Source organism: Triturus cristatus, chromosome 2_2 (genome assembly GCF_964204655.1).
Source record: "Triturus cristatus chromosome 2_2, aTriCri1.1, whole genome shotgun sequence".
NCBI classification, from domain to species: Eukaryota; Metazoa; Chordata; class Amphibia; order Caudata; family Salamandridae; genus Triturus; species Triturus cristatus.
In genome coordinates, this window is record NC_140582.1 from 1106119887 (window position 1) to 1106134872 (window position 14986).

At 45.6% G+C, this 14986-nt stretch overlaps 1 protein-coding gene across 1 annotated transcript in view; it reads left to right on the forward strand.

Moving 5' to 3' along the window:
- SUCLG1 (succinate-CoA ligase GDP/ADP-forming subunit alpha) overlaps positions 1 to 14986 on the forward strand; it is a 180471-nt gene that overhangs the window by 96379 nt on the left and 69106 nt on the right. The window contains exon 5 of the mRNA XM_085642659.1: positions 9059 to 9116. Within this exon, the coding sequence (XP_085498785.1) occupies positions 9059 to 9116 (58 nt within the window). The remainder of the gene's footprint in view (positions 1 to 9058; positions 9117 to 14986) is intronic.

Consider the following 14986-nt stretch of genomic DNA (forward strand, 5'->3'; position numbering starts at 1 on the left):
TTTCTTTTCTAGTTCTGTCTCTCCCTACATCTCGATCTCTCGCTCTTGTTTCTATGTATCTCTGAGCCTCCTATCTCTCTCTGTCTCTCGATGTGTCTCTGTCTCTCGTCACTTTTTATTTCTGAATTTCCTCTGCGTTCTGTCCCTCTCTGACTCTTCTCTTTCCTCGTTGTCTGTCTCTTTTCTCTTTCTCTCTGTCTCTCCCTCCGCCTCTATTTCTATCTCTCGTCTGTATGTATTTCTGAACCACCTCTCTCTTTCTCTCTCTCTCTCTCTCTCTCTCTCTCTCTCTCTTCTCTCGTTCTCTCTCTCTGTCTTTCCCTGTGTCTCTCTCCTGCCTCCATGTATCTCTGCATCTCCTCTCTTTCTGTCTCTCTTCTCTCTTTCTCTCTGTCTCTCCCTGCGAATCTGTCTCTCTTGTCCCTATGTATCTTTGATTCTCCCCCTTTCTCTCTCTCTCTCTCTCTCTCTCTCTGTCTATTATCTCTATGTATCTCCTCTCTCTGTATCTCCCATCGCGGTCTCTCTTCTCTCTTTCGTTCACTCTCCAGAGCTTGCCCCTTGAGAGGTGAGAGCCGAGAGCCATGTCAGTAGCCTAAGGCAAGTCCGTCTCAGTTGGTTTATACTCAGTCATCAGCTGCAAGCATAAACCCATCCGAGGATGAATTTTCACATCACCCAATAACCAAACGAGCAGATTATGAAATAAACAGCTGGAGAAAACAAGTGCCACTAATGTGTTCTTCACCCTTCAGTGTGCTTTATTGCCCAATGTCTCCGAAGAGGGGAAGCAAACATGAAACCATTGTTTATTCCTAGAAAGTCTCATAAGCTCGTCTGGCATGAAGAGACCCTGCGCAGTGACACAGAGCTAAACATGATAAAGGTGTTTTTAGTGAGACTTAACAGCCACCTTTGATGCACACATGCGAGTAGGAATAATTAAGGAAAGTTTCTGAATGTTTTCATATCTTTTATTGGGTATACGGAGACCAGAAACAATGATACAATGATGCATTTCTCAGATGCTGCCAACATCTTGTTGTCGACCTGGCCATGTAACACCCACCTCTGTGATGTTAGGCCTTGTGAGCCAATCAGACAATAGAAAACAATGTTCCGCAGGAGAAAACTCACTAAAAGCTCTAGCAGAAATAACAAGCATTAAAAATGAAAGAGGTCTCGCCTTTCATTAAGTTAAAACCATTTGCTTTGCTATAGAATACCATAAGCAAAGCAAATGGCTTTAACTTAATCAAAGGCGAGACCTATTGCATTTTCAATGCTTGTTTTCCGTGCCATAGACGCATAACGGTTTTCTAGGTCTCTCCATTTCTTTGGAGTCTACTTTGTTGCAGTTGCCCTTACACTATTTCTTCACAATGGCTACTCCGAAGAAGCCTGGTTTGAAACCCTGTTGGGAATGTAGGGCCCATATGTCGGTCACGAACCCCCACGAAGACTGCCTTTGGTGTTTGTCGTCGAGCCACGACTTGTAGAATGTTCTTCGTGACGTTGGATGAATCTGAATGCAATTAAAGAAAGGCAGGCAAAGTTGTTTATGGCCCGGGCAAAGGAGAAGAGAGGTTGGAAGAGGACCAGGTCGTGGTCGAAGTAGTCGACTCCGCACACCTCTAGGTCTTCCAAAAAGCACAAGAAGAAGAGGCAACACTAGTCCATGGGTCGCTCTTCGAGGGAGAAGTCGTCAGTGTCCCCGGTCCGGGGTCAACATTGAAAGGATGATATCTCCCCTTCTCTTTCACCAAAGGTGTCTCCTGGGTATTCTCCGACTTGGAGGCATTCTTTAACGCCTAGGGACTCTCCGTCTTCCAGGGGGAGTCTCCTGCACCTTCGGCCGCTCTGATGCTGGATCCGGCATCTCCATGCACCGCTGCCAGTGCACGCTCTTCGACCTCGATTCGTCTCAGGTCAGGCAGTTCTGGATCCATACCCACCTTTCCCGCCACGGATGTGTCGCATTTAATGCAGGGCAGTTAACCTATCCGGCAAGCTGGCTGGCCCGTGAGTCCACTTTCTTATAGTTTGGGCAGTCACCAGCATTATGCCCAGGCACCATTCATGCCAATGACTCCATCTTGGCCTCTCCCGACGCCGAGGTTCTCGACACCGATTCCATCTCAGGAGGGAAGATTGGACTACTCTCCGGCACTGTGGAGCTCCGCTCCGGCTCCATCTCGACTTCGGTTGGCACCGCTACCTGCTTCTGAAGGTCCTCCATTGACGCCGGCTTGGAGGAAGCCTCTGAGCCTCCCTCCTCGAAGATTCATTCGAAGAGGGAGGCTCAGAAGCTTCTGGAAGAATAGGAACTCCAGGAGCAGCAGGAGCAGGCTGAAGAGGCGGAGAGACTTGACTCAATGGAAGATTTTGCAGGACTGCTAGAAGCCAGTGGGCTTGACACATCACCACAGTTGGAGTTCTCCTCTCCAAAATCTCTTCCCTCTCAGGGTGTGGCCATTTACCATTCGGTTATTAGAAAGTCTGCTGACCCTTTGGGCTTACAGTTGGCAACGGCAGGGGTCAAATTTAATATTTTGACGGAAGTTCTGCATTCTCCTCCTTCGGCGGTGGAATCTCTGATTCCCTTCAATGAGGCTCTTACAGATCCAATTTTGGAGATATGGCAGAAGCCAATGTCTGCCCCTGCTTTGTGAAGAACTCAAAACTGCTTCCTTTTGTTCTACTCATGGCATAGGGACTCCAAGAAGTTGGAACAAAGTGCGTTGGCCAGCATGGCTTTAAAAACAACTAATGCCACTTGCTTGCGTTATATCCATTCATTGATGGATTCTGTGAAGGATGTAATACCCCAGTTGCCAGAGGATGTCCAGGGTCACTTTGCTGAGGTGCTGTTGGACACACAGGCTGCAGCCCGTCTGGTGACCTAGTCCGGCCTTGATACGGCTGACTCCGTTGCCAGGGTAATCGGCTCTTCGGTGGCAACTAAGAGGCATGCCTGGTTGAGAGGGTCAGGTTTCTCTCTGGATATCCAACCCATGCTGTTGGACCTATCTTTTGACGAATCAAGACTCTTTAGGACCAAGGCCGACTCAGACTTACAGCGATTTAAGGATAGCAGGGCTACAGCTAGATCTTTAGGCTTGCAGTCACAGCTTAGGGGCTTTGGTTTCCAAAGGTTTTAGGGCTTTGGAAAGGCGGCTCCTTTTCGAGGCCGACGGCAGCAGCAACAGAACCCTCTGCATAAGTCATAAAGAGGGAAGGGAAGAAGTAGTCTGCGAGGGGCTGCACACCAATCGTTCTCGTCCTCCTCTTCACCTGTTGATCCCCCACCCCCGGCTCTACAGGGAAGCAGCTCTGTATGTCCCGTCTTGGAGCATGTTGGTCCTGTTGGAGGCCAGATGCCCCATTTTCAGCAAAATTGGAAATCTGTTACGTCAGATCGTCGGGTTTTGAATCTTGTAGAAAATGGGTACGCCCTTTGCTTCCCTTCCGGGAGTTTTGCACTCCTCACCCTCCTGGCCAGGGTTGGTGTTCGGAGGACCATCTGATGCTTCTGCAACAAGAGGACCTGTCCCTGTTACAGAATGGTGCGATAGAGATTGTTCTGGAGCAGGAGAGGGGTCAGGGATGCTACTCCCGGTATGTCCTGATTCCCCAAAAAGGATAGTCGATTGCAGCTGATCCTAGACCTCTGGGTCTTGAATTTTTACCTCAAACCGGAAAAGTTCAAGATGGTGACTCTAGCTTAGGTTCTTCTGGCGCTGCAGCAGGAAGACTGGATTGTGTCAATCGATTTACAGGATGCTTATTATCACATTCCCATCCTGAAGTCGCATCAGAGATATCTCCTTTTTACGGTGGGATCTCAACACTACCAGTTTGTGATCCTTCTGTTTGGTCTTACATTCGCGCCACAGGTCTTTCACAAAGGTGATGGCGGTGGTAGTAGCAGATCTCTGAAGGTCAGGGATTTCTGTTTTCCCCTATCTGGACAACAAGCTGTTCAAAGCAAGGTCGCCAGAGATGGTGCTGCAACATCTGCAGGTAACAACTCGACTGTTGTTCGACTTGGGTTTTTCGATAAGTGTACTCAAATCTCACCTGGTGCACTCTCAGTGCAACCTGTTCATAGGGACAGTACTGGACACTACTGAGTCGTGCTTTCATGCCTCCTCAGAGGGTTCTAGACATCCAAGCAATGATCCCAATGTTTCAAGATGGACCGGCTGTTCCAGTCCTGAAGGTTTTGTGCCTGCTCGGTCTGTTCGCTTCCTGCATACTGTTGGTCAACCATGCACGCTGGCACATAAAGGCACTCTCGTGTGGTGTCTCGGAAGGCAGTGTTGTTCATCACAACGGAGATCTCAGGGCGGTGGTCAGAAACTACAGAGACACTGCGGCTTATCTGTGATGGTGGAGTGTTTCAGGCAACCTGACTCAAGGGAAGCCTTTTCCATCTACTTCACCAGTGGCCACAGTAATAACAGATGCTGCCACTCTTGGGTGGGGTGCTCATCTGATGGATCTTCAGATCAAGAGTTTTGGTCTCCAGAGGAAAGATTGCTTATATCAATCCTCTGGAATTGCGGGCGATACGTTTGGCTCTCAATGCCTTTCTTCCCTCCCTTTGCGGTCAGTCAGTTCTGGTCCTGACGAACAACACTACCGCTATGTGATATATCAACAAACAGGGAGGAGTAGGGCCGTTTAGTGTCTGCAGAGAGGCTCTGCAGCTCTGGTCTTGGGCTCAGGACCACCAAATTTGCTTAATTGCAAATCTTCTGGCCAGGGTGCTGAATGTTTGTGCAGACAGTCTCAGTCGGCAATACTCAGCCAATCATGAGTGGCGTCTATACTCGGAGGAGGTTCACCGCATTTTCAGAATGTGGGGGTTTCCTCGGGTGAACCTTTTTGCATCTCACAAGAACACGCACTGCCTGTGGTTCTGCAGTCTCCAGTATCCGATGCGTGGAGCGTTAGGGGACGCGTTTCAACTAGATTAGAGGCTTTGGCTAGTTTACACGTTTCCTCCCATACCCTTGATTCCTCAGGGTCTGAGGAAGATTGTCCAAGACCGGGCCCAAGTCACATTGATCGCCCCAGATTGGCCAAGAAAGATTGGTGCACAGGCCTTCATATCTCATCTCACCCTCCGCTCCGTCTCCCTCTCAGGGCAGACCTCAGCTCGCAGTCGCAGGGGCGGGTTCTACATCCTCACCTCCGGAGCCAGCACCTTTATGCCTGGAGATTGAACGGGGCAACCTGAGTTCTTTCTCTCTCCCACCTGATGTTGTGGATTTTATATTATCGGCCAGAAGACACTCCACCAAATCAGTCTATTCCTATAGATGGGCCAGATTTGTTAAGTGGTATGGAGAGAGTTCAATTGATCCTTTGAAGGTCCATGTGTCCGATGTTCTTAGTTTTTCTCTTTCCTTGACCCAGCGACGTTGTGCTATGGTGACTGTTAAAGGCTATTTGTTTGGTTTATCGCCCTTTCTTTGTTTGCCAGACCAGCTATCGTTGTTTAAATCTCCCATAGTTATGGGGTTCATCAATGGTTTAAAAAATAGATTTCCTACCACTCATTTTATTATGCCTCAATGGGACTTAAATTTGGTTCTTACTTTACTGATGTGATCTCCTTTTGAGCATCTTCATAGTTGTCCGTTGATGCTTCTTACATAAAAATAAAAAAATTGTGGTTGCTGTTACCTCTGCCATGAGGGTAAGTGAGTTTCAGGCTCTTAGTTCTAAGCCCCCTTTTACAACCATTCATGCAGATAAGATGGTTCTCTCAGGACCAGAGCTGCTTTCCTGCCTAAGGTGGTTACTCCTTTACATCTAGGGCAGTCTATCACCTTAGCTACTTTATATCTTCCCCCTCACCCTTCCAAGGAGGAGGAGGAGAGACTTCACTGCCTGCATCCTAGGAGGGCGGTCAGCTTCTACCCGGACAGAACCAAGGACTTGCGGCTGGACGATCAGCTCTTCTTTGGTTACGTGGGAAGAATGAAGGGCAAAGCTGTCTACAAGCGAGCGCTTTTCATGTGGATTGTTAGACCTGGCACCATTGGCGTGGGTCTCCCTTTCATTTTTTGCTGTTGCCTCCTGTGTTGTTACTATGTTTTTGCTGGTCTAGATGCTTTGGGCACTTTGCTACTGTTATTCAGTGCCAAAGTGCAAGTGCTCCCTATTGTAAATTGTTGTATTGGATTAGTGACTCCATGATTGGCTTATTTGATTTACTTGTCAGACCCTAGAATAGTGCACCATGTGTGCCCAGGGCCAGTAAATCAAATGCTGCTGGTGGGCTTGCAGCACTGGTTGTGCCACCCACAGAAGCAGCTTGTAAAATATGTCTCGGGCCTGCCATTGCAGAGCCTGTGTGCGGTCTGGGACTGCCATGTTGACTTGGCAAGTGCACCCACTTGCCAGTCCCTAAACCCCTTTTCTACATATTAGTCACCCCTAAGGTAGGCCCCGTGGGGGGGGGGGCATTGTGTGTAAAAGGTAGGACATGACCTGATGTGTGTGGCATGTCCTGATAGTGAAATACAGCCAATTTAGTTTCTCACTATTGCAAGGCTACCTGTTCCCGTAGGCCAAAATGGGCAGTTTGATTATAACATCTTATAATCCTAACTGACCCAGGGAACAAGGTAGAAATTCGAGTTTAGTATGCCTGAACTCAGAACGTTAAAATACATCTTTTAGTGAGGGTGATTTTCACATTCTGTGTTTGAAAATACCACTTTTAGAAAGTAGGTATTTTCTTGCCTAACCATCCAGCATGTCTCTGCTGGGTTTGTGTATTCCATGTCTGGTTTGTGAGTGACAGGGAGCTAGAAAGAACCTTGGCTCCAGCAGTCTTATGGGTCAGGGCTGGGCTGAATAGGACCTGCATTGAATAGAGAGTAGGGGGCCGAGATTTCCTTTCACTGACCTGAGCCCTCATAGAATAGAGAGTAGGGGGAGGAGATTTCCTTTCAGCTACCTGAGCCAGGTCTGCTCTTAAACAATGCTGTCTCCACCTCCTGCCAGGAAGCTACACCAGGGAGGACAGAACTGGTTTTGGCTGGGCACAGACACCCTCTGCCTTCAGACGACAAAGGATTTTGCAGCATAAATATTGCGTCCCAGACCCCAGAACTTTAGATCACTTCTGGGAATCAAGACGAACCTTTGCCAAGGAGATAAACCAAGGAAGCTGAAGGAGGAGACTGCCCCTGTGCTGTTTGCTGTTTGGGGTTGGCCTGCAGTGGTTACTTTATTGCCAAGGAAAGAAGAAAGGGAACTTTGTGTGTACTTTTACTATCTCCAAGGGCTTGAAGCTGAGCTTGTCTCCTGTTCTTAAGTCTCAGGGACACAAAGACTTCACCACCAGCTCCCCCTGAATTCCCTTGCTGGGAATTCTACCTGCAGTGAGGTGCCTGCTGTTATTTTGGGCCCTCTGAAGACTGCGTGTCACTGGTAGCTGGAAGCGCAACTCATCGAGGAAGCAGCATGTCTCCGCCGCAGCAGTTGCTGTTGCATCGCCGAAGAAGCTTGTCGCCGCCGCAGCTGTTCACCTTTGCATCACCGACAAAGTGTGTCGCATCACTGGAGAAGCGTGTCACCGCCACAGAGGTCGCATCTCCGGAGAAGTGTGTCGCAGGGCCTGTCGCAGCTCAAGAGTTCACCGAGTCGTCGCACGGCCGTTGGACGTGCACGCATCGCATCCACGTTGTTGCATCGCATCAGACACCATTTTGTTGCATCTCACCAGATCATCGCATTGAGGCGCCATCTTGTCGCATCGCACCGGATCACAGTAGAAACCAACGCATCACCTCCTCTCTGGTAAGGAACCAACGCATCACCTCCCCTGTGCTGCAGTAAGGAACAGACAGATCACCTCCCCGAAGCAAGGAACCAACGCATCACCTTCCCTGCGGCCCTTTTGTTTGTATTGTCTAACGCATCCAAGGTACTTTAAGAGTAAAGTGTTGCATTTACCATCTACATTGAACTAAGCTATTTTCTATCATTTTAAAGACTTGTATTGATTAGGGGGACACCCTCCTCTGAGAGCGGGACTGCTTGGGGATTCAATTCAGAAGGTGAGGAATCCACAGAAATATGTATCCATCAGAAGAACAAGTTACTTACCTTCGGTAACGATTTTTCTGATGGATACAGTATGCCTGTGGATTGCTCACTGACCTACCGCCTCCCCGTTGTCTACCTACTTATACTGAAAAGATTTTTTGACATGACAATCTTGTTTCATTGTCATTTGCACTGATATGATGCTTGTCGCTAGGAAATGTCTATATTTTGGAATTTCACTTTTCTTTCTTTTTTAAGTCATAATCTGTGTATATTTGTGTATATATTTTATACTCTGTATACTTGTGAAATGTTGTCGGTTTGCCTCAAAGGCATGGAAAAAATGGGTGGAACTGACGTCAGCACACTGACTAGGCCTTCTTATGGCTCTGATGACATCATACAGAGTCGCGAACAGAGCCGTGCCATTGTGATGTCCTCATCAACGTGGGAGAGCTATGAAAAAAGTTTCCGTGGAATTCTGTGCAAGGGGTTATTTAAAAGTTAAGGAATCCACAGGCAGATACTGTATCCACCAGAAAAAGCATTACCGAAGGTAAGTTACTTGTTCATATTGCTGGATGTGGCTTTTTTTTAATATTACTTCATGATTTTGTAATTTTTACACATTGGCAATACTTTCTGATTAAGATTTCACCTCCATAGGACCAGTTTAAGAGCAAAATAGAGAAATAAGCAACTGAAAGATGACCAGTTAACTTTTTCAAAGAGCCTTCCATGTGTGCGAACACATGTCGCTACTATTGTAGTATGTTTCCATCCGTTTTTAGCTAGAAACATTTTTAATTTTGGTAAAATCTGAAGATTATGTAGCAGATAATTGATTATGTGGCAAATTGATAATTATCATAAAAGAGCTGCAGCAGAAACACATAATTCCAGCTGCCCTACCTGTAAATTTTGGCATAAAACTGTTTAGTCCTGTAAAACAGTGCCTTTTCTTTTTTATATTTTGGCTTTTTTTTAGCCTGGTGAATGCAAAATTGGCATCATGCCTGGCCACATCCACAAGAAAGGAAGAATTGGTGAGTTCTGCATACTGATGTCTTTTTTGCTATACCCATTGTCAATGGGCTGTGACAAATGTGCTGCTGCGCATTAGAATTTATAAAGAGATTTCTGGTTCATTTTGAGTGATGATTGTTCATACATGATACTGCAACTGTGCCTAGCCACACAATATTTAACAGATGTGACTTCCCAGCTCAGTTTGTGTTTTATTTTAACACAATATCAGTCATTTTCATAGTTTTCTTTATTTAATTTCATTAGAGCTTCCGTAACTGCTGTCTAATATGCTGCACCCCAGCATAAAATTCACATAAGCTACGTATGGCATTCCAAGCAAAGTACAGGTGCACCTGCTGCCCAGCATTTCGTTATCCCCACCCTGTCGTTATGAACACAAGTAGCCCATCTCAGGGTGCAGAGTTGTTTTGGGCTTTTTTCTGTTTTTTTAGTGTTTTTCCAGGGATGATACAAGTGACAGAATCACTCTAGATAAAGCCAATCACAGGATATAGGAGCTTGGTGGGCATGGCCCCTTTTCACATCCAGCAAATTGTTAAATTCCAACTAACTTTCTCAGATGAATTAAATTGAGTTATTGTATAGTCTCAGTTGATGTTTTGGCTTCCTAAACGATGTGTGAGAAGTCTGGGTCCATGGATCCCAGGGCTGCCAGAAGCAGTGTTTGTTTCTAAAGTTGTAAGAAGGTGGAGCACAAAGTCATATACTGTAGTATCCAACCCCTGTGCCCAACTCCTCCCACCTCAGGCTTTCAAATTTACAAACACGCACACGCTTACCTGCTACTTTCTGACATTAGCGAGCATGAAATATGCCTCTTTACCCTGCAGTCTTTTTCCCCGCAGGGAATTACAACGCGGTCGTTACAACGACTGCGTTGTAATTCCGCATACCATTACCCCGCAAGTCGTTTCAACGACTTGCGGAGGGGGGGCGCTGGATGTTGGAATAGTCTAATTTACTATTCCAACTTCAGTCTGCGCGGACATTAGGGAAGGTGTTGAATTTTAAATCCAACACCTTTCCCCCTCCGCAAGTCGTTGTTCTGACTTGCGGAGTAATGGTATGTGAAATTAAAACCCGGTCATTGTAACGACTGCGTTGTAATTCCCTGCGGGGAAAATGTTTTGTGGTAAACTTTGTTTGCCGCAAGCATGCACTTTGATTCCTTATTTCAGCTAGGCTAGCACAGCACCAATCTGTGCACTGGCTTGTATTCATTCAGGAGCCAGAATAGGGTTGAATGTACTGAGGTAGACCTTTTTTTCTCTATTCTGACTTCTGATTGGGTAAGGGGGCGTATGATTTACAAGTCCTGGAGTTCTATTTTCTGGCATGCTTCACTGCCTGACACTAGTGCAGAATATCAGATGTGTATAGTGTCTGTGTGAGGCCGGCCTGTAACAGCCCCCACCTGACATGCATAATACAGCAGTGGAACTGTCTTCTGCTGCTAAGGTTAGATTACAGCTTTTGCATGCAAACAAAGGGTCTTTGAGACTGTTTGTTTTCATGTAAAATCTGTAACATGCCACGCAGTTAGGTGAAGACAGCAAGGTAGTGGGTCAACATCCTGCTCTCTCGTTGAGCTAGCGAGCAGTGGACAGAAGTTACTAGAACCTAGATGTGTCAACTGGTCTTTCTCCTCTGGTGTTCTTAGCCGTGTACTGCAGACACTGGGGACCAAGAATCCCTTTTTGTCCTTGACTCATGATAGCGAGGCAGATTGCAGGGCTATGAGAGAGAAACGCAGAACTCTACAACATATCAAATAACATTCAGTAAATCCCTGTCTAAACAGTGCTTTTGAAATGGAAAAGACTTAAACCAAACAAAATACATAAATAAAATTACAAGTATTTACAAAGGGGCAGGTGGAAATACAATTAGCATTCCTCCAGAAGGAGCATGGCAAACTACCTGCAGTACATATTGTTTATCTTAAAGAAAGGTTACAGTGGGCAACTAACCACCTAAATCTTAACCTTTAGCCTTTGTCACAGAGTTCACAATGATCTTAGCACAACACATTTCAAAGCTCACTTTTAAACTTGAGGTATCTTGATGTTTAATAAGAGACGTTAACACTTGGCCTTTGACAGTCCATGCTCCCTTTAATTTGAGAAACTTACTGGCTTCACAAGAACCTATAATTATTGGTTTTTCCACTACTTTTGTTACTCTCAAACTTACCTTTCATATATTCACACATTCTCATGGGTGGCACGGCTTCTTGTTGGGGGCACCAAGTCTGGAGAACTTGGGGTCTATGCAGTGGCTCTCCAAGCAGTATAGCCTGTGCCAGCTCCGCTGCCTGATGCTGTTCTATGGTGGAAGGCAACATAGTCGGCGCCTCCTGTTTTCCTTCTCTCTCTGCGATGGTGACACGCTTCTTCGGCGTTGCGAGACACTTCTTCGATGATGCGCGACGCTTCCGCTCGATACGACAGCTGCAGCGGCGACACACTTTACGTGATGCTACGACAACAGCTCTGACGGTGGCACGCTTCTCCTTCTTGAGTCGCGCTTCCAGCTCCTTGCGACACGCAGTCCTTCAGAAGCCCCAAAGACAGAAGCAGGCACTTCCAAAGAACTCTGGGGAGCTGGGGGTTGAAGTCTGTTGTTCCTGAGACTTCGGCAGGAGGCAAGCTCTTTTCCAAGCCCTTGGAGATCCTTCACAAGTTGAGCAAACGTACACACAAAGTTCCTTTCTCCTCTCTTTGGCAGTAGGCAACCCCTGCAGGTCAATCCCCCAGTTTCAGAGATAGTATCTCCTCAGTTTCTTCTTGGTTCCTCTCCTCAGTAGAGTTTCTTCTTGTTTCCCAAAGTGATCTAAATTCTTGGGATCAGGGTCCCAATACTTATACTCCAAAATCCTTTGTCCTCTGAGGGCAGAGGGGCCTTTGCCTTGTTCAAACCGGTTCTCGTCAGTCCTGGAGCACTTTGTTTACCTGACTCCTCCTTTCCTTTCAGAGTGCAGGGCAGAGACATCAGACGCACCACAGGAGGTGGAGCCAGCATTGTGGAGGGAAGGCCCAGCCCTATTCAGGTCCCAGGTGCAGCTCCTCCCTTCCATCTAGATGCCGATCTCTCTTTTCACCACTGGGACACCTCACCCTGTCTCCTGGAATTCCCCAGCCCTGTCACTGAAACTCCAGACAGGGAATACACAGCCTAGCAGAGGCAGGTTTGAATGGTTAGACAAGAAAATACCTAATTTCTAAAAGTGGTATTTTCAAACACAGAATGTTAAAACCAACTTCACTAAAATATGTATTTTATCATTCTGAGTTCTGGCATACTGAATTCGAATTTTTACCATGTTCCCTGAGTTAATTAGGATTATAAGGTGTAATAACCAAACTGCCCATTTTGGCCTATGGACAACAGGTAGCCTTGCAATAGTGAAAAACGAAAATGGCTGTAATTCACTATTAGAACATGCCACACACACCAGGGCATGTCCTACCTTATCCTTACAATGCACCCTGCCCTTGGGCCTACCATAAGGGTGTCTGATATGAAGAAAAGGGAAGGTTTAGGGACTGGCAAGTGGGTGTACTTGACCAGTCAGCATAACAGTACCAGACTGCATGCTGGCTCTGCAATGGCAGACCTTAGACACACTTTTACAGGCCGCTTCTGTGGGTGGCACAACCAGTGCTGCAAGCCCACCAGCAGTATTTGTATTTACAAGCCCTGGGCACTCCTGATGCACTGTACTAGGGTCTGACAGGTAAACCAAACCAACCAATCATGGAATCACAAATTCATACAACAATTTACAGTAGGGAGCACTTGCACTGTGGCACTGGATAGCAGTGGCACAGTGCTCTGAGCACCTAACACCAGCAAAAACATATGATGCAACAGCAAAAAAATGGAAGGGAGACCCATGCCAATGTGCCAGGTCTAACAGGTTGTATTTATTTGTTTTACTAAGATAGATATTTTGTGAGTCATTTCTAAAACGGGCATTTCATTTGTATTTAAACATGTTGCTAAATTTCATTTCTAATATAAAATAACGATTTCTAAATATGTAGTCATTTCTCTCCCCCCCCCCCCCCCTTTGTTGATGTATATCATTACAATAATTGTTGGTTTCACCTCCACAACCGAATGCTTGAGTATTATAGTGTCTTTATGTAGTCGTCATTCATTATTCCCACTAAACCCATGTCTTTTTAAAAAAAAATTGATAAGCATCATGTTTCTTGCATAGTATGTAAACATACAGAAGTATCAGGCATAATCGAATAATCAGTATGGGCATTAATATAGCTTTCACTATCCCCATACCTGCTGTTGAGAACCAGTTGGCAATTGTATTTAAACCGTTCCTGAAGTTCTTATACAGACTTGGTGTCTTCAATTCTTGTCTCAAATTTGATACAAATCCTGCAAACTCCTCTACTTTTCTACCTCGTCTGGGATATACAAACAGCAGCGAGTACCTTCAGCATGTGACAGGAACTCCCTGCCCCCTCCCCCCCCCCTTTTCTCGGCCAGCAGGGTGTCTAGTGCGAGACAGTCTTGTTGCAGGACCATAGACCGTATAACAATTTGTTCTGTGTTTATTAGTAATAAAGCTTCAGATGTGCTGGTTGCCATTTTGTCCACTACTGTGGCCATTTCCGGATCTTTTGGGATGTTGATTTTTTTTTCTTTCCTTTAAGCAAAATCATCAGCAATCAATGGAGCATAATGAAATCAGTTTAGTATCTTTAATGACATTGAGCAAACAACTTCTGTTCGTTAGTGAAAGGGCTGAGATTATGATACTTTTTTTGTTCGCTGTAATAGAGCTAGTTGACTGATTTCATTTCGATCTATTGAGTGCTGAGTTTTTTGCTTTCATTTTGTTAAATGGCAACTTATGGTTGTCGCTATGTAAGGAATAGCTGTGGCTGATCACTGTTTAACTCTGGCACCAATAAGAGAATACACAGTTGGTTTTGATTTACCTTTGACAGCAGTGAGAAGTGCGATGCTCTCTGCTAGTGCCCCAACTGCCATTTTTGTAAATTATTTAAAAAAAATGTTTTGTGTCAAACCGTGACAGTTACATTTTCCAGTGGAATAGTGGGAAGTTCAATATTTTGCAAAGTTTGTGGACTTTGCACAGCATCTTGGCTTGCAACATTTTGTGCATTAAAAAGCATGAACATTTTCTGGTACATACCTTTCTTTTTGCATCCGTTTTTGTGTTTGTTGACAAAACTTAAAACTTTTCCAAAACATGCAAAATTGGATTCTTTGTACATGTGTTCCAGATTTTGGGTATGACCGCTGTTAGAAGTTGGGATGTAAATTGACTGGTTATGAGCTCTAGTTGAGCAGCAACTACAATCCTAGGAGGGTAAGAAGCAGGCAAACCTTAAATTAACCTACACCCACCCTCTGGTAGCTTGGCACAGAGCAGCCAGGCTTAACTTGGAAGCATGGTAAAAATTATTTGTGCAACACTTCAAACAGTGAAAACATCTCACAAAAATATTCCACACCAGATTAGAAAAATAGCTTATAATTGAATAGATAAAACAGGCCCAAAATGGCAAAATAATAAATAGAACTTGTAATATTGAATTTCAACGTGTTTAGGTAAAATAGCACCTAAAAGCAAACATTTCTATTCGGAATATCTGTATGCACCAGACCGGAACATAGTCCAAAGTCCAGGCCGACAACGATATAGCGCTGGCTGGATACAGGGACCAAGTCAGGCCCGCTCAACAAAAATACCTTTATCCTGGGGCATCTACATCAAGGATGCATGGTACAGTCGAGGCGATCCATCTGTGCCGATCCACACATTGGCGATGGTGTGCTGATCCAGCTGTGATGGTGTGTCAGCTGCGAGGTG